Here is a 24,744-nt window from a genome sequence, read left to right as displayed (position 1 = left end):
ATTCAAACTCATAATTTTTAATGATGACATATAAACCATTTAAAATAATAGAGCACCTAAAGAGGACCAAAGCCATTTAGGATTGATTTAATTTAAAAAAAATTAGGCCCAAAATAAATTATGCATATAGTTGCAATTAAAATAAAAAGTAACAAAAAACCTCCTCATAATAATGACCAATTTTTTATGGTGAAAATGTTCTTATCGTTTACATTTCTAACTGCTATATGAGTTGTTAAATGGTGAAACATTAACTCAAGTGAATTATTGAAAAATAATTGTGTCATATTTATTTTTGTTGTTATCATATCTTTAAAATATCCCAAACTATGATTATATATTTTCAAATGTTTGTATGTTGGAAGCAATAATGAGGATGTAATTATTGAGATTTTGAACCTATTCTAAAAGAAAAATTGAATTTTCGCTACACTATAAATGATCACGTCTTAAAAAATAATAGTATTAATCATGATTAAATAAAATCAAAGTAAAAGTTTAAAATTTTAACACATGTAATCAATATTCGTCATGGTTTTCAGCCATTTTGCCAAAATATTTGCCACGGTTTGGATATGGCTAATGTTTTGACCACACATGCAGAAACAACAGCTAATGATCATTGCAAAAATCGTAGTTGATTGTATTTATCACGATTTTCTTCTTTGGGCTATAGTAATTAATCGTAGAGAAAAATTATATTTTTTTTAGTGTTCATAGAAATCACCTTTTTTTTTATTTCAAAATGTGATTGAGTTTGGCTAATATTATTTGTCTTATAAATAAGTATATGTTATAAAATATTTTAAAAGTTTAAAAAATATTAAATATTAATAAGTTTTTAAAGTATTTGAATCATAAGATGTTAGAACTTATAAGACGATGTTAGGGTATTTGATATAATGAATAAACACCTTATATTGTAATAATGACAAAAAAAACCACGAAATTGTACGAATTTAGAATAATGTGACGAGTATGTTTATTTGCGACCAAAAAAAAAAAATCAATTTTATGAAGAATAAAACTGAATACTAACAAAATATCGAGGGTGTTAAAATTAATGAACTTACAAAATTTTTTTTTTAAAAAAAATGGATTGTACTTAGAGGGTGTTTGGTTAAATTTATTTAAAACGATCTTATAAGCTCATACATCTTATAAGATATTTTAAACCTCATAAGGTATTAAATCTTATTCTAAAAATAAGTCCATGAAGCGTTCAAATAAAATAAAACATTGTCACTTATAAGATATTAACAATAGCAATTTTACAATTAATTTGAAGGGATTTGCTCAAATCTTATAAATAAGTAGCAACTTCTTGCTTTTTCTTTTTTTTTTTTTCATTATAAGCTTTTAATATTTTATTTTTAGAATTTATAAGTTTTTCTTTTCTAAAATATTCGTAAAATATTTTATTGCATTTTATAAGCTCCCAAACATCTTATAAAATATTTTCAATAGCTTATAAACTTATCGAAACACCCTCTAAGTCTGTATTATCATGTTTAAATTTAAGTTTTTCTTCTTTTTCCAAGGTTTCATTGCTATCCCATGTGTTTTTTTTTTTTTTTTAAAGGATGATTCCACTTCTCTTATTTGAGATTTGATGTAATTATACGTAAATATTATGTAATTTGAGAAATTACATCTAGCACTCCTGAGGTTTGTTTTCATCCAATAAATAAGTCTCTCGATTAGTCAAAATTCACTGAATTTGCTAATATTAACCAAAAAATTGATATTTGCTTTTGATTGACTTAAAACAGATTTATTGCAGGTCAAATAATTTTTTTCGGACTAAACTACCCTTATACGGTGAAAATATATCTCCTCACATACATTAATATGTGAAGACGTATGAGAATAATTTTGTCATGAAAAAGATTTATTTGACCTACTGTAAGTTAGTAATAAGTCAATTGAGGGTAAATATAGATTTTTTTATTTTTTATTAATATTAACAAATTCGATTAATTTTAACTAACAAAAAAACTTATTTATTAGTCAAAAGTAAATATCATGGGTACTAGATGTAATTTTCAATTATAGGAAGTTTATGTATAATTACTCCCAAAATATCAAAATAGTTGTTTAATTATTCAAAACAATTATTTTTTAAAAAATATTTTTTAATATATAAAAAGATAATTAATTGCTTCAGATCCGATAGTTATCTCATGCAGAATGCATACAAAAGCAGTAGCCTCTGTGTGTCGAAAATAAATAAAAGAGAAAGATATATAGAATAGAGAGAGAGGGTGGGCGAGAGCGAGAGCGAGAGCGAGAGAGAGAGAGAGAGAGAGAGGAATCGATTTCAATTTCAAATAATACTTAAAACACTCGAAAAGCACACCACCGCTTTCGTCTACGTCTCTCTCTCTCTCATATTATTCTTAAAATCGGTTGCTCAAATTCCTGTAATTTCGAATTATCATTCCGCTCCCCGCCCCGCGTTTCAGTTCGTTTTTCCTTACTTCTGCAATTAGGGATTGTTTCGATTCCAATTTATTGTGGAGGAATGGAGAACTCCAATGCCAAGGCGGACGCCGACAACACCACCACCACCACCACCACCACTGCCGCCGACGCGCAACAAAACCCTACCGATAATCCGCAGAATGCCGGAGATGGTGCTGGAAATCGCCGCCAGAGAACTCCGTTTACGGACCTCAGTCAAGTAGATGCGGATCTTGCCCTTGCTCGGACTCTCCAAGAACAGGTTTTGCTTTTTAGGTTTCCTTTCTTCCTTCCTTTTTTTTGGGGGGGGGGGCGGCTTACTATCAAATTCTATATCGATTTTATTCAATTAGAAATGTCTCTCTCTCTCTTTTTAGGGTTTATTCGACATGTATTTATGACTTCTACTTAATAGATGCAATTCTCTCTAATCGTGGTGTTCTAACTTTGTTAATTCCCCGAGTACTATGTCTTGCAGCTGGAATTCCTTTTGGTTGTATTTAAGATTCCCAATTCATGTCCTCTCTGCGTTTAAATGTCCTTTCTGATCATGAGTTCGTTAATATTATCTGGTTACCCGCCCATCTTTCTCTGCAGTTTTTTGCTTATTCAGGAATTAGTATCAAAATTGTTGAAATCGATTTAGCTTTTGGGCGCTTGATTCATAGTGTTTTTTCTCTATATAACTCTTATGGATTTTTGATTGAGTTGGTATGCGGTTGGTTATATAGCTTCACCTCCTAGCCCAAGATGAAAATGACTGTGACTCATTTGTAGTCTGAGCAATAATAAAGGTGTACCCTGGTTTTCACTTTAACTATTATGATCAAAGATTTATCGAAATTGGTTTTTGTGGACAGGAAAGAGCTTATATGATGTTGAGAATGGATATTGCAAATGGCAGTGATTATGGAAGTTGGGAAGCTGACAGTTATGGACATGAAGATGAGGCTGATGATGATGATTTTGATGATGCCAGTGAAGAGGATTACGATGGTTCTGATGTGGAGGTAGACGATGATGCAGAAGATGCATTCGATGTGCATGCTCATGCTGAAGAAGCAGAAGATACCCAAAATGCTGAATTGGATCCCTCTGCCTTTTCAAGTGATGAGGCCTATGCTAGAGCCTTGCAAGATGCTGAAGAACGGGAAATGGCAGCCAGATTGTTAGCCCTGGCTGGGATAAATGGAAGTGAGAGTCTAATTGACATTTTTTAGTTCTTCATTTTGTTATTATTCCTTTTATGATGTCTGAGTATTGTGTGATAGTTGACATTTCTCTGATCATTCTCTATAGTGGTTGTCGGGGAAGATGAAGAGGAAGAGTTAGATGAGCATGATGGTAATCCTCAGGTGTGTATGTTCTGCCTTTGGTCTTATCTCCTATTTCATGATATTAATGTTTTCCGCTGATGGTTATGAAGGAGTTTAATGTTGACGCTGGAATAAGAAGTTTCTTTCTGGTTTTGACCTTATAATTTCCCATCCTGCAGTGTTCATGTAAAATGATGGTGGAAGTTTCTGTATGCTGGACTTCGTCATATATATTTGTTCTAATTTAGTTTATGAACCAAAAAACCTTTAGAAAGCTCACTGTAGCGCCAAATTTTGTTCATTCCGTGAGAAGATTTTAATTTGATTAACACCCAATGGTGTGTTCTGTCCAAGTTTTAGTGGCCTTATGAAAGTTTTGGTACATCTGAAATATAATAATATCCAAGATGGTGTTAATGCGTGCGTCGTGAGAGGATTTGATATAATTATATTTATTGTCTGAACTTACGTTCTGATAATGTGTGTTCTGCTGTTTAAGTTTGTTGTGATAAATGTAGTGGCTTTTCAAAATATTGAATCCAATCTAACGGCCCACACTTATAACTTTTTTAGTTTAGTTTGAATGGCTTATCTTGTGTTTATATTGTTGACTGGATAAGTTGATGTTGCAAGAAAATATATCATCCTCAGACAGTCAGACTTCTGCAGAATCCTTCTCAGTCTTAATACTTAGGAAGAAGGCAATGCGAAATGTGAATATATCAATAGATATTCTGCAGTAATGCAGGAAAGGAGGAGAAGAATAGGGTGAAAGGCTAAGCTAAACTCCTAACAGGCAGAAAATTGGGAGGGGAGAGAGGTAACTTGTACTGAATACTCAACGATAGACTTCAAGGATAACATTGAACTAGTGGGAAACTGAGACGTTTCACTAGATTCTTTAGGATTGCATTCCAGGCAAGATCAAATAATCATCAGTGGTCTGGATGTGAAGGAAACTATACATCAGTTTTATAGATGGCTTGAATGCTGATATCTAAGTGCCTTGCTATTTAAACTTTCACCTTCTATGTTCTATGAAATCATTTAAGGGGCTTTGATTCACCTCAGTCAACACTGTTATTCTGGATTATTGTTGTTACGACTAATTGAGATTGTTTCTACTTCAAGTCACTGAACTTATTCCTAAATGGTGGCCTTTCTTGGTGACGAGTGTTTTTTCTTTGCTTTAACTGGTATGGTGGTGGCTAAGTTATTACTTGCAGTTGCAAATAGTATTGACACTTGATTCAATCTCTTGTTCTTTTGTTTATGTTCTGTAATGACTGCTTGTTGTCAAGAAATTCATTTGAATTATGCCTTTATATCTTAGCAACTCTTTGCTCGAAATTAGTCACCAAGTTCATGCCTGAAAATGTTAATAAATCTTTAGGATGCATGGGAGGAGGTTGATCCTGATGAACTGTCATATGAGGTAATTTAGGATTTCAATCCTGTTTTCTCTCTTCTTCAGCCCACGCTACATTGATCTCATCGTTGACATTATGTTGCAGGAGTTGCTTGCACTAGGTGATGTTGTTGGTACAGAAAGTAGGGGTCTCTCTGCAGATACAATTGCTTCCTTGCCTTCCATAAATTATAAATCACAAGGCATTCAGGAAGGGAGTAATGATACGTAAGTAAACTTGTCTTTGTTTTCCAAACAATATTATTTTACAACCTCTCAACTCCCCAGCACACCAGATATGTCTTCCCTGTAATAATGCCAATATGCTGACAAAATTTTACCTTTGTGTTTCAGCTGTGTTATATGCAGGTTGGACTATGAGGATGGAGACACCTTGACTGTTCTTTCCTGCAAACATTCATACCATTCAGAGTGCATTAACAATTGGTTGCAAATAAACAAGGTTTATTCTTGTTAAATGATGCTTTTTTGATTATACTGTCTTGGGGCTCTCGTGCCAGGGCGCTTCTTTCAATTTTGGTTATGGTAAGATAACATTAAGTACATGAAGAACTGAAAGATATATTGAACGAGTTACCATGTGGTATAAGACTGGTGATTTGCCAATTTCCTAGGCTGGCAACTGCAATTTCTTAGTTGTACTATTTTACAAATTGCATCATCTGCTGTGATTGCTAAAGGAAAATTAAGCATCTCATGGAACTAATTTTGCTTTATTAAATAATTATATTTATGCGCTCTAACAGAATTCCATTATGTTTCCCAAAATATATACTTGTTGGTGTACAGTCTTTATTGTGGTGAACGGTCAAAGATGCTAGCAGCAACAGCAAATGTCATGAGTTGAAATGTTTCCTTTCTGTTTCCCCCCTGGTGGATAAGGAGTCTAATGCATGAAACGATTTCTCTTCCTTCCATTTGTTTCATTTGCTTTTGCTTTCTGAATGTTTCATTTTCATGCATGATGTCAAAGAAAGAAATAACCGAGACATGATCCCACATTGTGTAGGTTTGTCCTGTATGCAGTGCTGAAGTCTCCACTTCAGGAAAAAGCTAGCATACTCCATCAGCAAGCTGAAGATATTTTGCATGAAATGGGGCAGAGCAAATAACCGGCAGCTCTTACTGTTTGCGTCTATTGTCAAAACCGTCAACAGCATAAAAGGATGAACTCACTATTGAACTACTTGTATTCCTTTTGGTTGTTCTGACTGAAATATATTAGCCACATTGAATATTTGCTACCACAATCTTTGGTGGTCATTGGTTACTTTTAGCAATACTTAGGGCTCAGAGCTTTTAATCGTGCATGTGTCTTTCCTACCTACCAATATTTCTGTTTGATGGGCAATTATGTTTTCGATAAAATAATGTATGTAAATCATTATGCATAGTTCTGTAAGTTTTAATCAGGGTGGAAAAGAAAGAAGGAAACAATGCATAGGTTCTCTTAAATTTTGGAAAAGACTGAATATAACATTGGATCACGGACTAAAGTTTGGTTTTTAATTGTGTCTTGATTTGTTATGTATTAGAATTTTCTTGAAATGTTTCTGACATTATACGGAAATGTTAAAATTAAAGAAACATATGAAATAATTATAAAAATAAGTAATATCCATTTTGATCTTAATTATTCTAGACCAAAATGCTAACTCATGCATTATGATTGTCAAATCTGGAATTATTATATCATATTCTAGCATTAATACAACTAAGAATAAGCAATCAATACTTACTATATACTATGAAAATTAAATTGATTAATGTATAGTACCAGTAGTGCATAGAGTAATATCATCGATTGTTGTTAAACAAAATATTTAGAATAATGTGTAATATTACGGATTGCATGCACATTACCAAAGATAACTGATGTATATTTTATTCATAACTTTGGGAAAAAATAAATAAAAAGTTGACAAAATTCCGTTAATAAATTAGAGCCGAGAAAAAATGTCTAGCCGCGAATCAAAAGATTTTATATGAAAATTTGGAAAAACAAATATTTTATTTTATAAAAAAATCAGAATGTGCCAAACCGTAAACTGAATGATCAAAAGTGAAATAGCCGATGAGAAATGCAATTTTCCCCGAGTTACAACTTCATGTGAAGGAAATCGTCAATCACAACTGGACTTATTGTTGTTCAAAAACCCAAAGCCCCGGGAGAGGAGAGGGCTTATCCCCTTCTTTCAAGAATTCTGAGAGCGGAGCACAGCAAACGCCCAACCAAATGTGGTGATGTTTTCCGCTCTTTCTTCGCCCCTTCAGGCCCCCATTCTCTTCAATTTCCCACTTCATAACTGCGCTAAACCCAAACCAAAATCTATTCCCTGTCCTAGAAATTCCTCATTCTTTGTCAAATCATTCTCACCCCTACACCCGCTTCGAGTTCCGGCTGCGCTTCGAGTTGTCCGGTGTTCTGTTGATGACAATAAGGTTGACAACCGACCAAGAATCATATCCAATGATTTGAAGCATTGTAACGACGAACACAATGCACTTGCCTTTGCCAGGCCGATTGCTTATGCATTGTTCTGTGTTGTTATTGGGTTTTTCTGTCCGGTTTTTGGGTTTCGGAAGCCTGCTTTGGCTGCGGTTGCTGCCGCCCCTCCTGCAGCCGGGAGCGAATTAGTTCTAGGTGAAGAGAATGAGGAAAAGAGTCACGAGTACTCGCGTTATACACGGAGGTTGTTGGAGGATGTGTCGAGGCTACTTAGGTTAATTGAGGAGGGGAAAAATGCGGGGAAGGAAGACTTTGACACGAACGTTGAGGAAGGGTTGAACCAGGTCAAGATGACTAAGAGGGCACTGCAAGAAGAGATAATGAATGGTCTTCATGCGGAGTTGGAGACTTTGAAGCGGGAAAAGGAAGAGCTAATGGACCGTTCCGAGAAAATTTTGGATAAAGTATCCAAGGCACTGAGGGAAGAAGAGAATTTGCTGAGGGTTGGAAAAGGCGGTGGTGATAGGATTGAGAGGTTGAGGGATGAGAGGATGAGTTGGGAGAAAAAGTATAATGACATATTGGAGAGGATTTGGGATATTGAAGACCTGATTGAGTGGAAAGAAACCATGGCATTTAGCATTGGTGTGAGAGAGCTTTTGTTTATTGAGAGGGAATGTGAGGCTCTGGTTGAGGACTTCTTAAGGGAAATGAGGAGGCCTAAGATTCAGAGGTAAAGAAACTTCCTTAATTAATTTTTATTATCATGATAAGTGCCTGCATACTGTGTGATGAAGTTTTCATAAAGAATCAGTGGGATTCAATATAGTTTTCCCTCCTTTTCATGTTCCATTTCAGCTTCTTTGACGAACTACAAGCTGAATCGTGTGTGTTGTCAGCCCATTTCAAGTTGATTCAATTGTTGTCTCTACTTTGCTGGAGTTGCATATTCTCGAAATATATCAACTTACAAATTTGTCGATTGGATCATGTTAGCTTATTCTTTTATTCAAGGTTGACTTCATCTTTCTGGTCTTTAGACATGAATCTTGAGGCCAGTTTAAATTCTGAGTTATCAGAAAGAAGCTGAACGTCCTGTTTAAGTGCAAGTTAATGGCTCACATGTCTTCTTGTCTTTGAATGCAAGAAATCATTTGACGTAGGACAATTATATAAGATTGAAATTAATCTCTCACTCTTCTCTCTTCTTGCCTTCTTACTTGGCTCTTTGGCAATTTCACCAAACAAAATCCTGCATTGCTTTTGACTCCAATTATTGCAAAAAAGTGTAATTTTCCATATTTGATTTTGAAATCTTGACGTTGCAAAGATACTTTGTGTAAATGTAACTTAAATGATTGAAACATCTGGCTTTAAGATGTTCTGGTTACTAGAAAAGTCAACAATCCTGTTTGATACATGAGTAACATTAAAATAGCTAGAAAGCAATCAGATAGTGTGCACTTCATATTATATCAATTCATGAAGAATTTCAAAATAATTGAAAAGAATCCTTGCACATTTCTAAAACTTATAAGTTGTTATTTATGATAAATTACATCATCCAGAACTTCTTTGCACGTGGGGGTTAGTAGTTTCCTAAAAAAAGGAAACCCTAGAATACAGCCAGTTTTAATCTCTTTTCTGCATCTAGAGTTGTCAAGGCAATCTTCTGTGGTCTCATAAAAAATACTCTCCATTCTTTTTTGTTTTTGGTTCTTGAATCCATCTAATATGACTTGGAGATTAGTTAAAAAGTGAATCTTCTCATTTATTAATCTTACTCTTTTTTACGTACATTGCCTAAATGTCAATATTCACTCCAAGGTGTTCATTGTTGCATTTTGAAGTTCCAATATTCTTCATAGTAAGTGTACATTGCGTGATATTTGGTATTCCATGCTCGGATCTGACCAACTTTTGCTGCTTACTTTTGGTCTTATGAGCTCACAGTGCCTCAGGACCCTCCTTTACCAAGCTCTCTAAAGGTGAGATTCGGAAAGAACTGCAGGACGCGCATAGGCAGTTGCAAGAGCAAATTATTTTACCCAGTGTTGTGGTCAATGGGGATATGGAATCTCTCTCTGGCCAAGATTCAACTGATTTTGCTCTTCGGATACAGAAAGTACTTAGAGATTCAAGAGAGATGCAAAAGAACCTGGAGTCTCAAATTAGAAAGACTATGAAGAAACATGGTGAGGAAAGACGTTATATTGCAATCACACCACCAGATGAGGTTGTCAAGGGTTATCCAGATATTGAGCTGAAGTGGATGTTTGGAAGGAAGGAGGTAGTAAGCGGAAAAGCTGCGAGCCTCCATTTACTTCATGGTTGGAAGAAATGGAGAGAGGATGTGAAGATGGACCTTAAGAAAAGTTTTCTAGAAGATCCTGAACTAGGTAAAAAGTATGTGGCTGAGAGACAGGTAAATCTTCCGTAGAGTTTGATTTTTTCATGCACTTATTTTGTTTTTGTTGAATCATAACTGTAGAATAATCTTTTACTTGATAAAAGATATCATTTATAGTGTCTCCTCGGCATATATTGGTGCAATTCATTGTATTTTGTTTTTCTGTTTTGCATGTGGATTATAATTGCAATTTTTAGATATTGCTTTCATGCAACTGTCTACTGCCATGCCTATCCTTTAACCTCACCTGAACCTTTCCCGCTTAGACATATGAAGAACCATGTGATGATGTCATTAAATGTCTCTTTTTCATCAAGTCTTATCCTGGATGTTATTGTTGGTTGCTGCTGCTTGATTATAGTATACTTTATGCCTCTATCCGCCTCCTCCCCTATGTAGCTATTGAGCCCTGCCTTATGTAGCTATTGAGCCCTGCCTTATGTAGCTATTGCTGCCTTGTTGCCTTTTGCTCCTACCCTTGCCCTAATTAATGATGATTTTCTTTGCTCTCAAGCCCCATCGTTGTTTATCCCGTATGGAACCATCGTCGTGTCGATCATCATTTTTGTGCATGGTTAAATATTCTGGGTTTTAGTGACATCCTCCCAATTTCAACAAATTGATGGTGCCACAGTTTCACGGAATCTTTGTACTTGCAGTTTTGATCTTTTATTAATCTAAGTATGGTATCTCTGACTTCTCCTACTGATTGTAGATTTGGAGGGCAAGGTAAATTGTGACAGGCAACAATTTTATGTTTTCATGTCTATTCCGTAGTTACCATTTCTTTGTCTTCAAAGTTATAGATTTAAAGAAATAGAGAAAGCCCCTTAAGTCGTTCCATTAGTTTTTGGATCTTAAGTGAATATGATTGATTGCTTTATTGCAAGAGCATAGGCCTCATAAGACCTTGTCCCCATATGTTTGCGCTCTATATCTTTTTTCCCCTTGTAAGATCAAGGCAGTTGTTTGATATATTTAGGGGAAACTTCATTTCATGTTCCTCTTTGTCATAAATGTTGGGGTTTGGGATAGAGACGGGATCATTCTCTGAATTCTGATGGCCAACCTTTCGGCTACTTGGACACATAGAACCTATATTTGGAGGAGCGCATTTTTTTGCCTTGGGTTGTTCTCTGTAGTCTTCTTTTATCTTTTGTAGGGTGATGCTCCAACAGGAAGTCAACCCCAAGTTTGAGTATGCAAATTAATAGCATGTTCAGCTTCATGCAGAAACCTGCTTGTTGATGCTAGATATACTAAAAATAGTTGAAATCTTTGAGAAACAACTCAACTGGAAACAACAAGGTCCTGTTTCCTCCGGTCGCTGCATTTAGAACGTTTCAGCTTCTTAATGTCATGCTGTTAAGTCCATTGGATTTATTATATCTTGTCCTTGTCAGTATTCTCGAACATTTCTTTTTAATGATGATGGTAGCATCCTTGCCTTTTGTTTGTATGTTACAAAAGGGACCTCAAAGATCTCATTCTTCTTATGGCAGGCAGTTGGTTATGGCTCAAGTTGCACGCCTGGCCTGGTCCAGGACCAGATTGGCCCGCAAGCAGTAGCAGGCTGGTCCGGCCCAGTTGATCCTGGGCTAGGCCTACTAGGCTATCGGGCTGTACCTGGGATTTTTTTTTGAATTAACATATGTATTATGTAACACGTCATGTAATATTTCTTTTATTACTCTAACTTAATTATACTACTAGATTTTTTAGTTCTTTGAACTTTTGAAGCTCTAAAACTTTTTATGTTTATTGTTGTTCTTCAAAATTTTCACTACATTAAATCATTGATTTTTCAATTATTACATGAATACTTTTTGTTATTCCAAGTGCACCTTGACTTCTGGCCATGCTTTACTGGACATAGCGCCAATTGGAAAACTCTTTCTGGGACCTACCAATCGGTACTTTTTATAATTCAAGAGCATCTTATCCCCCTATTTTGTACCTTCTTTCTATAAGTTCTGCTTTCTCTATGCACTCCATCTCCCTGAGGAAGGAGGGAGGGTTTGGGTGCTCTTTGGAAACCTTGACTATCAAGTTAGGGTCTAGACATCATGTCATGCTGTAATGAGTACTGGTTGTGGTAGTTATATTGTGGAACAAATCCATCTGGCAGATTGTTGCATTAAAAGATGAGGAAGTCTTGATGATCCTTAGTGTGCTCAAATTAGCTCTTCTTTGCATGTATAAATGTATAGTTTCATTTGCTCCTTCCATATATCTGACTTAATAAATGTCAATTGTAGGAGCGTATTCTTTGGGATCGGGATAGAGTGGCATCAAGGACTTGGTATAATGAACAACAAAATAGGTGGGAATTGGATCCAATAGCTGTTCCTTATGCTATATCCAAAAAACTTGTGGAGAATGCTCGAATAAGGCATGATTGGGCTGCCATGTATGTCACACTTAAGGGGAACGACGAGGAATATTTTGTGGACGTCAAAGTAAGTAATTGATGTTTATCCTTCTTCAAACAATTGGATATTTCCTTTAGTAATTTCTTTCAGCTAGTCATACAATGTTACTGATTTTATTACAGGAACTTGAGATGCTGTTTGAAGATTTTGGGGGGTTTGATGCATTGTATCTGAGAATGCTTGCTGCTGGGATTCCCACTTCTGTTCAGATGATGTGGATTCCCTTTTCAGAGTTAGATTTCAGTCAGCAATTTCTCCTGCTAGTGAACCTATGTCGTCAGTGCTTTACTGAATTGTGGAGGAGTAATATTTTTTCGTATGCAAAAGAATGGACCCTTGAAAAGATAGGAAATATTAATGATGACATAATGGTGATGATTGTTTTCCCACTTGTGGAGTTTGTTATACCTTATCAGGTAACTAGTTGAATTGCTCAATGTGATAATTCAAGTTCTGAACGGAATTACGGAAGCAAATTCCAGTTGTCTGGTCCTCTTTCTACTCTCTTATCACATACTATGTTCTTATCTTCTGTGTCACACTCTGTTTGATGATTATGGAATGCAGTATCTTTCATTTCTTTTTCCTTTGTTTCGATAGGTGAGGATGCGATTGGGTATGGCTTGGCCGGAGTATGCTGATGTATCTGTTGGCTCAACTTGGTATTTGAAGTGGCAATCTGAGGCTGAAATAAAATTCAAATCCAGGAAAAGGGATGGGTTCCGGTGGCATTTTTTGTTTTTGGTTAGAACTGCCATATACGGATATGTGCTGTTTCATGTGTTCCGATTTTTGAGGAGGAAAGTTCCTAGAGTTCTTGGTTTTGGGCCTTTAAGAAGAAATCCCAACTTAAGAAAGTTGCGGAGAGTGGTAAGATTCTATCATGCCAACAGTTAAACATATTATAAATAAAGAGTGGTTATCACTCACTAATTATCTTCATTCTTGTTGAATAACCACAAAAAGTTTAAACCGTAAGAATGCATGATCATTTAATATTTCTAACATGCCCCCTGATTTCTAGGGTGTATTCCTTTTTTGTGAGGCTTAACACAAGAATCTTTTTTGATGAATGATGATGAGATTTGTATTCGGGATCTCTTTTTTCTTCATCCTTTCATACTATATTGAATGACCACCTCATTGAAAGTTTAAGTTAGGGAGAATAATCATTTTCATATTTAATATCTCTAACAATTCTTATCCTTTTAGATTCACTTCTCTTCATTGTTTTAGTTGAGGACAAACAATTAACATTAGAATGCTTGTGAAAGACCTTACTAACTCTTAGTATAATCCAAAATGGATCTCATGATTGTAGTTGTTAAGGCATGAGGTTATCTGACTCAAGCAGAGAATGTTTATGTTTATAATTTCTATAACTCTGAATGGTTAACCAATTTAGATACAATTTTTTTTTACTGGATTTTCGCTTTCCACTCTCACGTTGACTGGTACTGCTTGGTTATGATAATAATTCCTTATAATAACATATTTCTTGTAAATGTTTTCAGTTATCAGTTGGGACAAGTCCTTGGGAGGGCTATACTCTATAGTTATGAATCATTCTGCTATTGTAGTTTGGCAAGTGGTCTTTCTTCTGCATCATGTACCACTATTATGAATCTAGTAAAACGTCCTAGAATGTGAATGATGATTTTTTAATAAAAGAAAATACAAAATATTGTGAGCATTTCTCAAACTTAGTTGGATGTGCATGAACTGGATCTTGTCTTCGTCGGCTTCTCTAGTTTTGACTTGTGTACTGTTCAACCACGATTATAGATGTAGGTCAAATATAAGTATCTTCTACACTGCACTATAATCATGTTGCTTAGAATGCAATGGATGCATAGTAGAAAATAACACTCCTATATACATGCAATGGCTACTTTTGAGTGGATGTCCCAACCCCTTCTCTTTTCCTTATTCTTGGTGAGTCTGTAAAGAAGTTGAAACTTATCCTAGAGAAAGCATAAATCTTGGGGGAGTGATTTATCCACTGATTTAACCTAATGAAAGCCATTCCAAGCAGACTTGGAATGAATGGAGAGCAATACCTTTTTCCAGTCCTCTGGAATTTCTCTAATTGCTGCTAGCCTAATGTGTACACGCAATGCAGGTAAACTATGAGACGCACACAAATGCATATGATATCACATATCTAGGTGTAATCAAAGGACATATTCTCAAACTGTGTACATTATAATGCCTATAAGCAGTGTAGTCAATGGCCCACCTCTCGCGCCATACGGCGCCCATGGCGCGTGTCTTCTCTATGGCGTCGCCATAGTGAGCGCCATAACAAAGAGGGCCTGGGCAGCCTGGCTGCTGGCTGGGCTGCCCAGGCCCATGAATTAAAAAAAAACCCTAAATATAAAAGGAATTTTAGCAAATTAAGTACTTTGCATGCATGGGTAACTTTCATTCTTGACTCTTCTTTATTTCTCTCTTCTTCCTCTGCCAATGCATCTTCTTCTCAGTTCTCTCTTCTTCTTCTCTTCTATAGAGAGTGTGACTTTTCTTCTAAATTCATGAAATGTAAATCTTTGGCATGTACAGCAGTACAAGCTCTAATTATGCCGATTGAATCATTGAAATTGATGTGATTTTATTAATCTTTGAGTACTTTAGTTGTTCTGTTAGTGTTTTCTTTTTGGGATGATTAATTACAGTATTTTATTGTCTGTTTATGTCGGTATTTAGTATTTACAGCTTAAAGTCTTAAACTTTCTTACTATAAGGCTGTACTTTAGGACTTTTGCTATCCTTCAATGGTTCAACATTGGTCGTTTTAATTATATGAAGTCTTGTTATGTTGAATTTGTTGTTTTATACGTCTTATTTAATTCCTTATACATTAATCTAGTCAAAATAATACTAATTATATAAATATATAGATTACTTCTTATATTTGCGCCATCAGTCGAAAAGGCGCGCGCGCATGTGCCATGGCTCCATGAGCCCTTGGCGCCATTGTGTGCCGTACGCCACTACTACTATGCCTATAAGGCTATCTTACTTAAATCAAGTAGAATTGCATATCTCTCCTGCAAGTGCACTTGGCTGAATCAACAGAAGAATTAAAGGGCTAAGTTTACATCATATCTTGCCCAACCCCTCCACCCTGCCCAGAATTTTTACCTAAGGTCCGCTATTGTAGTCTACAAATCTGGAAAAAAGACGGACTATAATTCAGCCCATTTTGGGGGAGATTATAATCTGCCCAAGCCCATGTGCGAAAATTGGATCCGTGCTTCTTTTTTTTGGTCTTATATTTGGGCATTTTGGTAAAATGCCTAACAATCATAGTTTTAATCCATTTAGATAAATGTGGGATTATTTTATCAATTTCTAATCATGGTTTTTATCATCTTAAATAACAAATCCCTATTTGAATTCCACATTTATCTATCACCCTTTCATCCTATCATAGTTAGTAAACATGGCTGAGAAGGAGAAGACAATGACACTGTGACCCAACTGCTAGTCTACTAAATATAATTTCTGTATTGGCTATGGACAAACCTTCATTTATTTGGTGTAAACATTTATTTTCTCAGCAGTTGTCTACTGAGAAACCTTAGTGCATTTACTTTTTGGGTAAAATTAGTGTCTCATTGCTGATTATGTGTAATATTACTGTTTATGCTACCTTGCAGAAAGCTTATTTAAGATATAGGAAGAAGAAAATAAAGCGTCGGAAGAAGGATGGTGTTGATCCGATAAGCACTGCTTTTGAGCACATGAAGGTTCCAACTCTATGCTTGATTATCTCCTCAATTTCAGACTGTTATGAAACTTTTTCTGAAACCAATTCTTTTATTACTGCTCGCAGAGAATAAAAAATCCACCTATCCGGTTGAAAGATTTTGCAAGTGTTGAATCTATGAGAGAAGAAATTAATGAAGTTGTGGCATTTCTACAAAACCCTAATGCATTTCAAGAAATGGGAGCTCGTGCACCACGGGTATTAATTTTCATCATCTATGATCCAAATGTGGCTTCTGTTCTGTTGTTAATGGAGTATATGTTAAATGCTAGATTCTCTTATTTGTGTGGAATAACTAGTATTCTCCAGATAATTATTATAACATTACCCTTCAGGATGTGATAATGCACATCTGGATGATGTATTATTTTCTTGTTCCTTGCATTTTTCAGCATGGCTGAGAATTTTCTCCTCTTATGTGTTTCTGTTTGTCTTGCACAAAAGCATGCAGTTAGACATCTACAACTCTGAATATGGGACCTTATTGAGATTGTAAATGTTGTCTGGTTATATACAGTCAACCCTTTTTCTTGCTCTTTTGAGCAGGCTGAGAAGTAGGCACTTCTGAGTGGTTGGGATGTCATGGCTCGCTCAAGTGCCTCCTATTCCAATCCTTTAAATTTTGTTTCTCAGATGTGTTCTACCCTTTCTCCTTTGATTATGTACAACTTAGGTAATGGAGCCAAGATTGGCTTTTGGGAGGTTATTTGCTAGATGGTAGACCACATTCTTGCATGACTTTATTTGTCTTTCTTTTGTCTATGAAGATCCAACATGTCATTTAGTACAGGCACTTCTGATTTCTTGGAAGTTTCATTTCTTTAAGGACGTGAATATGGAAGCTAGTAATGTTTCTTTACAAAAAAGAATATATAGTCTGAACTATCCTGCAGGAACACTTTTTGGCTTTTTCTTTTGTCATGTTTCTTACTCCCTGTCCTGCAATCTCTCCCAGACCCATTTGGAAAGCAAAGATGCAGCCAAGATTAATGCTTTCATTTGATCACTAGTTCATGGGAGGTTGAGAACCTTGATTTGTCACAAATGAACCTTATAATTCACTTTGCTCATATTGGTGTTTCATGGCTAATAATTATGGAAGACTCGTTATCATCCTGTTTTGCATTATCCAGTTTTGGAGCATTTTGGGAGAGATTTTAAGTTATTAAAAGATATTATCGGAGTTTCATCTTTGACAAATGGATCTTCTTCATGCAATTTATATGGGTTCAAGGAAGTAAAGATACTAACTAATAGTTATGCGCTTTGCATCTCTTTGGTGCAAGTTTTTATGTCTACTCAGGCATCTGGTGTGGAATTAAAAAGGAGATTGGCAAGCAACTTTATGTGACTGTAATTCCTTTTTCTTGCTTAAGAAACTCATCTTTAATATCAGAAGGGAATTTTCTTCTCCCCTCCTTGCATAGCAAAAAGTATTCCAGTTGAAATTCATTGACTCCCAATTCTTAAACTAGAAGACCTGTCTGCTGACTGTGATTTCTCTCCAGAGACAATTTTCTGGAACAATATAAATCATCAAATTACTTTTACCATAAAAGAAAAGGTTTTCATTCAAGTATGAGTTCTAAATTTATGTGCTCTTATTTTCAGTTAAATGTAAATAGAAATAATGAAACCTGAAAATGTTTTTAGGCCTCTGAAACAAAAAATTGACTGATGTAGAAATAACCAAGGCAGATGAAGTTGTTGCCATAGAAGGTTATGCATAATTAGGTTTGAAATACCTGTTTAATTATAGAATCACCTAGAATTGAATGACCTTACTGGGCATCTCCCATCTTCTGAGTTAGCAATGCAAAATATCTTCTGAGTCTTTGTTAGTACGAGATTCATTTCTAACCAAGGCCTAGAATCCTCATTGATTCTTTCAAGTCTCAACTTAGAAATGGCTTTTTTTCTTTTTTCTTTTTAACAAGAACTGAGAAATGGCTATTGTAAGAGTTCAAAAGAAGACAATCCTCCATGAATTTACTTGTGTCATTGCCTTCACACATTACTTCCCTTGAAAAACTATTTCTTTCTCCCTTGTCTTTTAGCCCACTATACTTGCTGCTATTTTCCCACCCTATTTCCTTTGACGCACAGTTATGGAAAGTTGGAAACGACATAATAGGTCTGTATGGCATGCCTTAAAAATTTTAGGACATGATATAGCTCCAACATGACCGTCCACATATAAAGAAAGATTCGCCAGGTATTGAAACTCCACTAGTGTGATTTGTAGACTCTAGACTGAACTCTAGTAAAGAAAAGAAAAGAAAAGAAGACTTGCCTAAGAGATCTATAGAAAGGAAGATTTTAGATGAGGTTGCATTGTTTTTTGAAGATACTTTGTGAATTTGTTATTATTTTCTTAGTTTTGTTAGTTATATACTTTCTAAAATACATGAGGTCGGAATGTGTTGGATGTGGCAGAACTTTTTGGTCTTTCAGTTTTCGTGCTTGACAAGATGACCGATGTGTATGCAACAAGATAGGAATGAATTTATCTCAAGCCATACTACAGTCATTTTGGCTCTCCTTCAAACGATCACCAACTTCCATGGGCCCATGTTGATCATTTCAATTCTAGTCTCTAACCAATTTGTCATTGGTCTTCTTCTCTCCCTCCCATCTATCATTCCTATCCAACCCATTCCTCCCTTTTCTCTCATAACTAGATTTCTAGGTGCCACTGTTTTTGATCGGTTATATTTTGATCACCTATGAATGGGCAATGCAATAAAGCCAGCATGATGTTGCTTGCATTAAAATGAATAAACGATTATCTTCTGTATTGTAAGTTATGGCTATCTGGAGTTGGAAAGCAAAATAGGTCCATAACCAGAAATTATGAAAAAAACCTAGTTGAAATTCTGAAAGCATTGAAATCTAAAACCTTATTAAATGGCCCCTGAATTTCTAGTAAATAACTGTGATAGGTAGCACCATAATCAATTTGAACGTATTGATGGAGTTAGTTGATTGTCTGCAGCTGATGGAGGTTTCTCAAATTCAAGATTAATGCTGACTCCTTCTATTGCTTTCTCTTGTTAAATGAGTGCATTGGTAGCAAGTTTTGATGTAGGCTTGCCTGGGATAGAAAAAGATGGAAAAGAAGGTTGTGGAGAGAGCTTGATAACTGAGAGGTTATGGTGAATTGTTTTGATCAGATTCCTCTGCCTAATTTAGTGGTGCAGTTACTGCAGTACCATATATGATAATATCATCAAAGATATACCATTGCTGACGTACCCCCTTATGGTGATCGACATGAAAGGTGTCACAAGAAGCTATCTTTACTTCGTCAATCTGACCAATCCTGCAAGGATGGCCCTAAAAGAAAAGGATCCAGTCAAAATAAAATTTTTAGATCTTAATTATAAAGTAGCCGATTTAGGCATAGAAATGCGTCTCCGAGATGGGCGCAGACTTGACCTCTGGTTCTGCATCTCTTATGTATCCATAAACTTACCTAAGATCATTCACCAATAACCTCACTTTTTTGTAATTTTTTTCTGTTGCAGTACCCGTCATAATCATTGTTCTAGTGCCCTTTCTATTGTAATTAATAGCCATGCCAAACTTGATTGGTGACATTTTAGTGTCTATTGATTTTATGATATTATGCTCTAAAATGCTTATGCTTTTCCATTGCCTTGCCTATGAATTTTTCACTTGTGCATCACAGGGTGTTCTCATTGTTGGTGAGAGAGGAACAGGTAAAACATCCCTAGCACTAGCTATAGCAGCAGAAGCAAGGGTTCCTGTGGTTGAGGTCAAAGCCCAACAGCTGGAAGCTGGTCTTTGGGTGGGCCAAAGTGCATCAAATGTTAGAGAACTATTTCAAACAGCACGGGATCTGGTTGCTTCTTTATTCATATTCTTTTATTTATGCTCTTATTTAAGTTGTCTACAGATTTATCACAGCAAGGTTTGTGAGAAAACTTAACTGTCCTGAATTAGCTGGAGGTTCATAAGCCTCTCTATTGTGTTAACTGACATTTTCTGATCTTAAGCTGGAAACTTGAGGCTGTCGATGATAGAAGTTTAATCTGGTTTAGTAAATTTGATGATATTTATCTGGTGATTGGCACTAATCTTTCTTTTGTTCTTTCACTATCTTGTCTACTTAGTTGTCTATTTTAACTTTACATGACATGTTTCTACTAATGAGTTTCTGCCAAGATCGTGAAGTCAACGACGGATTGATAGGACAGTACATTTTTTTACTTGGGGCAAAACAAAACTTTTTTATACTGCCCAGATATTCTTGTGCTCGGCATTTGTTTGTTTTTCCTCCTCATTCTTGTTCATTGGTAAATAAACATGGTCGGGTCAGACATCCAGTATTTTCTGCCAACTGATCCAATTCATTGGAAGTTTTGCTTTTCCGACATCTGTTCTTGTTCATGTATCTAAAGGACACTTCTAGAAATGAGTTACACTTAGTGGAATTATTTCTGAGGAATGTGATTATGGGACTTGTAAGAGATGAACTAAATTCGTTCTGAATAAAGGAAGCCAGTCATGCTCGAAAAACCCTGCTTATTACTAGGAAAGAGAATATGGGCCAATCACCTTATAGGGAAAAAGGGCTTATTTTACTATTTACTCAATTATCCACACTGCCTGCTTGTTAGTTATTAATTTACATGAAAGCTCTTATGCCAGTCTGATGTTTTCTCCTCTTTTTTTTTTTCCCAGTTTCTTTTCAGACATTGCCAACGAGTTCTCATGCCTGTTTGATTTTTTTCCTTCCTCGAGTATGTATTTGAGACTTAATCTGCTAATGCATTGTCATTTATCTAGGCTCCTGTCATTATTTTAGTTGAAGATTTTGAGCTCTTTGCTGGTGTCCGTGGCAAGTTCATCCACACCAAAAAGCAGGATCATGAGGCTTTCATCAATCAACTTCTTGTGGAGCTTGACGGGTAAATCTTTTCGTTTTCTTAGTTCTGAAATGCATTATAACAATGCTGCCTTGCATCATTCTAAGGTCTTGGATGTATTTGGCATAACTGATCTGTTGATTTGTGTGCTATGATTCCCTACTTCTTCTCATATTGTCTTGCAAAGAACTTTGATTTGTATATTTATTTGTTTTAAAAAGCTATATTTTTGTAATCTCCCCCCAAGCAAACATATCTGTAAATTGCTTTAGTTGATTACGTTATTAGATTTTATGATGGATGATTGATACAGTAGATTCTTCTTAAGGTGCTGGGGCATCCATGTATAGGCTTCTCAGGCTGCCTCAAGGTTGTTCTTTTCTGTGCCTTTTTGGATTGTTAAACTATGGAATAATACAGTAGGCAATTGCTTAAATCCTGGTAGAATTATTTTACCTGTATGGAGAAGTGGAGAAGGGCTTCAGGACACATAAATCATTTTGAAATTTCTGTTGAGATATGACTCTGTTCTTCCTGTTATGAATTTGCTCTATCTTTCTAGGTTTGAGAAACAAGATGGGGTGGTTTTGATGGCTACTACTCGAAGTCTTAAACAAATTGACGAGGCTTTGCGGCGTCCTGGTAGAATGGATAGAATATTTCAACTTCAGCAACCAACTCAAGCAGAAAGAGAGAAAATACTACGTATTGCTGCAAAAGAAACAATGGATGAGGATCTCATTGACTTTGTCGATTGGAGAAAGGTATTAAAGTTACTTCGGGTCAATTTGTGGCCCTTTCCTTTTGTCTTTACGTTTGGTGTGTAATAAAGTAAACCTACTTTTAGTGGTTTTTGCTATATTGATAGCAGTGGTATATATTTTATATATTTGCTCCGAAGGAAAACAATATTGAAACAGGTGAGACTTGGGGAGGGTCTGAATATGGGAAAAAAACTTACTGAGGCATTTGTCATCTTTTCTCATTGTAGGCAACTTTCCTGGTCTTTCTTGCTTGGTTTAGTTTTCACTGTTCTCTCATCAACCCTAATGAATTAAATTGACTTACTCCTCCTGTGCGTTGGAGCTAGTGAACTCTGCTTCTATTAGCATAGCTCGATATTTGCTGTAATGCTCAACCGTTGGTGATGTGGTTCAATAAGTACATCAGCGTTATATAGAAATTCAATACACAGACCCAGCCTGGGGAAAAACTGAAGGTGGATCTTGTTATAGATGGTAGTTAAAATGTATTATTCGACTTCTGTGATCATAGTTGATTATACGACACTAGTTTTTCTTGTCTCTTTCATTAATTTTTTACTTTTTTCTTTTAAATTATTTTCAGGTTTTAATTGATTTCTGGAAGAGTTTAGATTATAAGCGTGGTGTATGTCTTAGTTGTTTTTATTTGATGACGTGATGATGTTATTGTATTCTGCTTCTATTGACAATCATGAGATTATGACAGGAACTGTTATTGGTTTTTGCAGTTTTTGGTTTGTCTTTTTCTTCCTTTTTTTGTGTGTGTGTGTGAGTGTGTGTTTGAGTGGGGTATCTTGATATTCTGAAGAAAAAGTGCTCATTCTCCAATTTGAAAAGCATCTAATTCATTTGACTTCTTGAATAGATTTTTGTTCCTCTGATTGATAGATCTCGATTTGCTCCCATGTATGAGCTAATTGAGAAATTAGCCTTATCCCGGCCAGAGCACTTTTTATCTTTTCATACCTAGAGATGTTGCAACTCTTTAAAAAGAGCAAGTATTAGCAATCATGGACCCATTATTGGCGGACCTGTTGCTCCCACACAACAGGTTCCAGATGATTTACTTTAGAGTCAAGCATACTTGGAGGTGGATTATAATTGAACCAGTTTTGTATCAAACTGCCTTTTATTTGTATTCATTTTATATCTGTACCAAACCGCTAATAGTGATGTTATCCATTGGAAACGTTCCAAATGATTCATTTTGGGTTCAGACCTCCATGGAGATGGATTGTGCTTGAACTTGTTTTGTGGAGCAAATTTTGCATTCATTTCTTCTTGTCATTTTTCTTTTAAGAGCTAATAATACTGTTGTTGGTTGAACTAGTCAATATTACCAAATAAATCTTATAATGCCTAAAAGTGCTTGAAGTGAAATCAACTTATACTTAAGTAAGTTACACCGTATCTAGCTAAACTTGTATTTTCATTTTGAACTTGTCTATAGTTAAATTTTGCAAGGAGGCTACTAAATTGCATATCTGGCTTCATCTGCTTTACTTCTATAACTGGAGAATAATTTTATTGGCATGTTATTGTTGCATATTGATGCTGTAAGCTCTATGATGCTACCTATTAATCTGTTGTTGTCTCTCAGAGAACATTGTAATATTGTATTTGTGCATCACCCAGAACAATTGAACTGTTTACTTAATCAGTGATTGGCGCACTAGAAGTTTATATTTTTCGAACAGTAATTAGTGGAGTCCAGCTGATCAAAATCATCTTGTTATATCTAAACATGCAGGTTGCTGAAAAGACGGCCCTTCTTCGTGCTATAGAATTGAAATATGTCCCCTTGTCTTTGGAAGGTAGTGCCTTCAGAAGAAAGTTTGTTGACACAGATGAACTTATGAGCTACTGCAGTTGGTTTGCTGTAAGAACTATTGCCCTCATCCTTGTGTTATAATCCAGACAATAGGCTGATAGAGTCTATTATTGTTTTGCAAATGCATCATGATTTTGCAAATGCCCATGATTTTATATAGAGCATTTGCATATGATTACAATTTCTAGCTCCTTGACCATACTTGTTAATGGCTCGCCATGCTCAGTATTACGAGTGGCGCAGAGGTGTGCCATCTTAAGCCCCAGCCCTTTTGGGCTGGTTCAAACACTGGGCTTAGTGCAAATAAAGGCTAGGCTTTTTAGCCCAGCCTTTGATTCTGCTATTATTTTTAAAAACAAAACAAGAAAATCAATAAAAACTTAGACAAAATAAGGGCTGAAAATTAGGGCTTCACGTTGCAACTTGCAAAAGAGAGAGAAGGGAGAAAAAACGCAGCAGAGAGAATAAAAAGAATGATGATGATGAGATTGGGGATTATTTGGATTTTGATTGATGGATGTTTTATGTTTGTTTTGATTTTATAATATGTAGGATTTGTTTAATCATCTTGCATGTTATTGTTTTTTCCTAGGACTTGTTATTTTGCAAATTTCTATGATGGTTATATTTAATTATTTGTGTATTATTGATGTGAATATATAGTGATGTGTGAAATATATAATTTATTTCTGTACATGTGGGCCGAGCTTTAAATGGCACGCTCCGGGCCGCCTGTTCGCCATCGCTCTAGGGGACCCTTGCGCTATGGCACGCCGTGCGCTATTAGCAACTATGCTTGACTTGATGCAATTCTTAGAGTTCACTCTCGTCTTCTTACCATTCTTGTTGATATAGTTGCTTTTGCTCTTGCTCTTTTTCTTATCATTAAAATGTACTTGTATTTGCAGTGATACAACCGACGTGTGGAATTATGTTTGTTTGAGAAACATTATTATATACATTTACAGTTTACATCAATGCCTTTG

At 35.6% G+C, this 24,744-nt stretch overlaps 2 protein-coding genes across 4 annotated transcripts in view; both read left to right on the top strand.

Moving 5' to 3' along the window:
- The first annotated feature begins 2,227 nt into the window (after positions 1-2,227).
- LOC105156102 (E3 ubiquitin ligase BIG BROTHER-related) lies at positions 2,228-6,518 on the top strand. Its single transcript, XM_011072146.3, has 7 exons — positions 2,228-2,725; positions 3,324-3,657; positions 3,763-3,818; positions 5,173-5,214; positions 5,294-5,415; positions 5,542-5,650; positions 6,218-6,518. The coding sequence occupies exons 1-7, from the start codon at positions 2,525-2,527 to the stop codon at positions 6,263-6,265; spliced, it is 912 nt and encodes a 303-aa protein (XP_011070448.1). The 5' UTR covers positions 2,228-2,524; the 3' UTR covers positions 6,266-6,518.
- Positions 6,519-7,309: 791 nt separating this feature from the next.
- Positions 7,310-24,744, top strand: part of EMB2458 (FtsH extracellular protease family) — a 28,574-nt gene continuing 11,139 nt past the window's right edge. Inside the window, exons 1-11 of one of the 3 annotated variants that reach the window (XR_016064118.1) lie at positions 7,310-8,390; positions 9,611-10,082; positions 12,326-12,526; positions 12,622-12,915; positions 13,100-13,369; positions 16,162-16,251; positions 16,338-16,469; positions 19,963-20,136; positions 21,084-21,205; positions 21,726-21,927; positions 23,678-23,806. Coding sequence is in view for 2 of the 3 variants with exons in the window: in XM_088877954.1 (XP_088734080.1) it covers positions 7,453-8,390; positions 9,611-10,082; positions 12,326-12,526; positions 12,622-12,915; positions 13,100-13,369; positions 16,162-16,251; positions 16,338-16,469; positions 19,963-20,136; positions 21,084-21,205; positions 21,726-21,927; positions 23,678-23,806 (3,024 nt within the window). In the remaining variant the exon portion in view is untranslated. The remainder of the gene's footprint in view (positions 8,391-9,610; positions 10,083-12,325; positions 12,527-12,621; positions 12,916-13,099; positions 13,370-16,161; positions 16,252-16,337; positions 16,470-19,962; positions 20,137-21,083; positions 21,206-21,725; positions 21,928-23,677; positions 23,807-24,744) is intronic. The other 2 variants (XM_088877954.1, XM_011072145.3) reach the window with 2 other exon arrangements.

Source organism: Sesamum indicum, linkage group LG2 (genome assembly GCF_026168435.1).
Source record: "Sesamum indicum cultivar Baizhima isolate 11 linkage group LG2, ASM2616843v1, whole genome shotgun sequence".
Lineage (NCBI taxonomy): Eukaryota > Viridiplantae > Streptophyta > Magnoliopsida > Lamiales > Pedaliaceae > Sesamum > Sesamum indicum.
Note: the sequence above shows the minus strand (reverse complement) of the source record. Positions and strands in the feature narration are given on the sequence as shown.

Bases quoted from the DNA above. Each gene is read 5' to 3' on its own strand.
- LOC105156102 (XM_011072146.3), top strand. From the start codon at position 2,525: ATGGAGAACTCCAATGCCAAGGCGGACGCCGACAACACCACCACCACC. The intron at 5,215-5,293 runs GTAATTTAGGAT...ATTATGTTGCAG, and splicing joins CTGATGAACTGTCATATGAG to GAGTTGCTTGCACTAGGTGA. The intron at 5,651-6,217 runs GTTTATTCTTGT...CACATTGTGTAG, and splicing joins ATTGGTTGCAAATAAACAAG to GTTTGTCCTGTATGCAGTGC.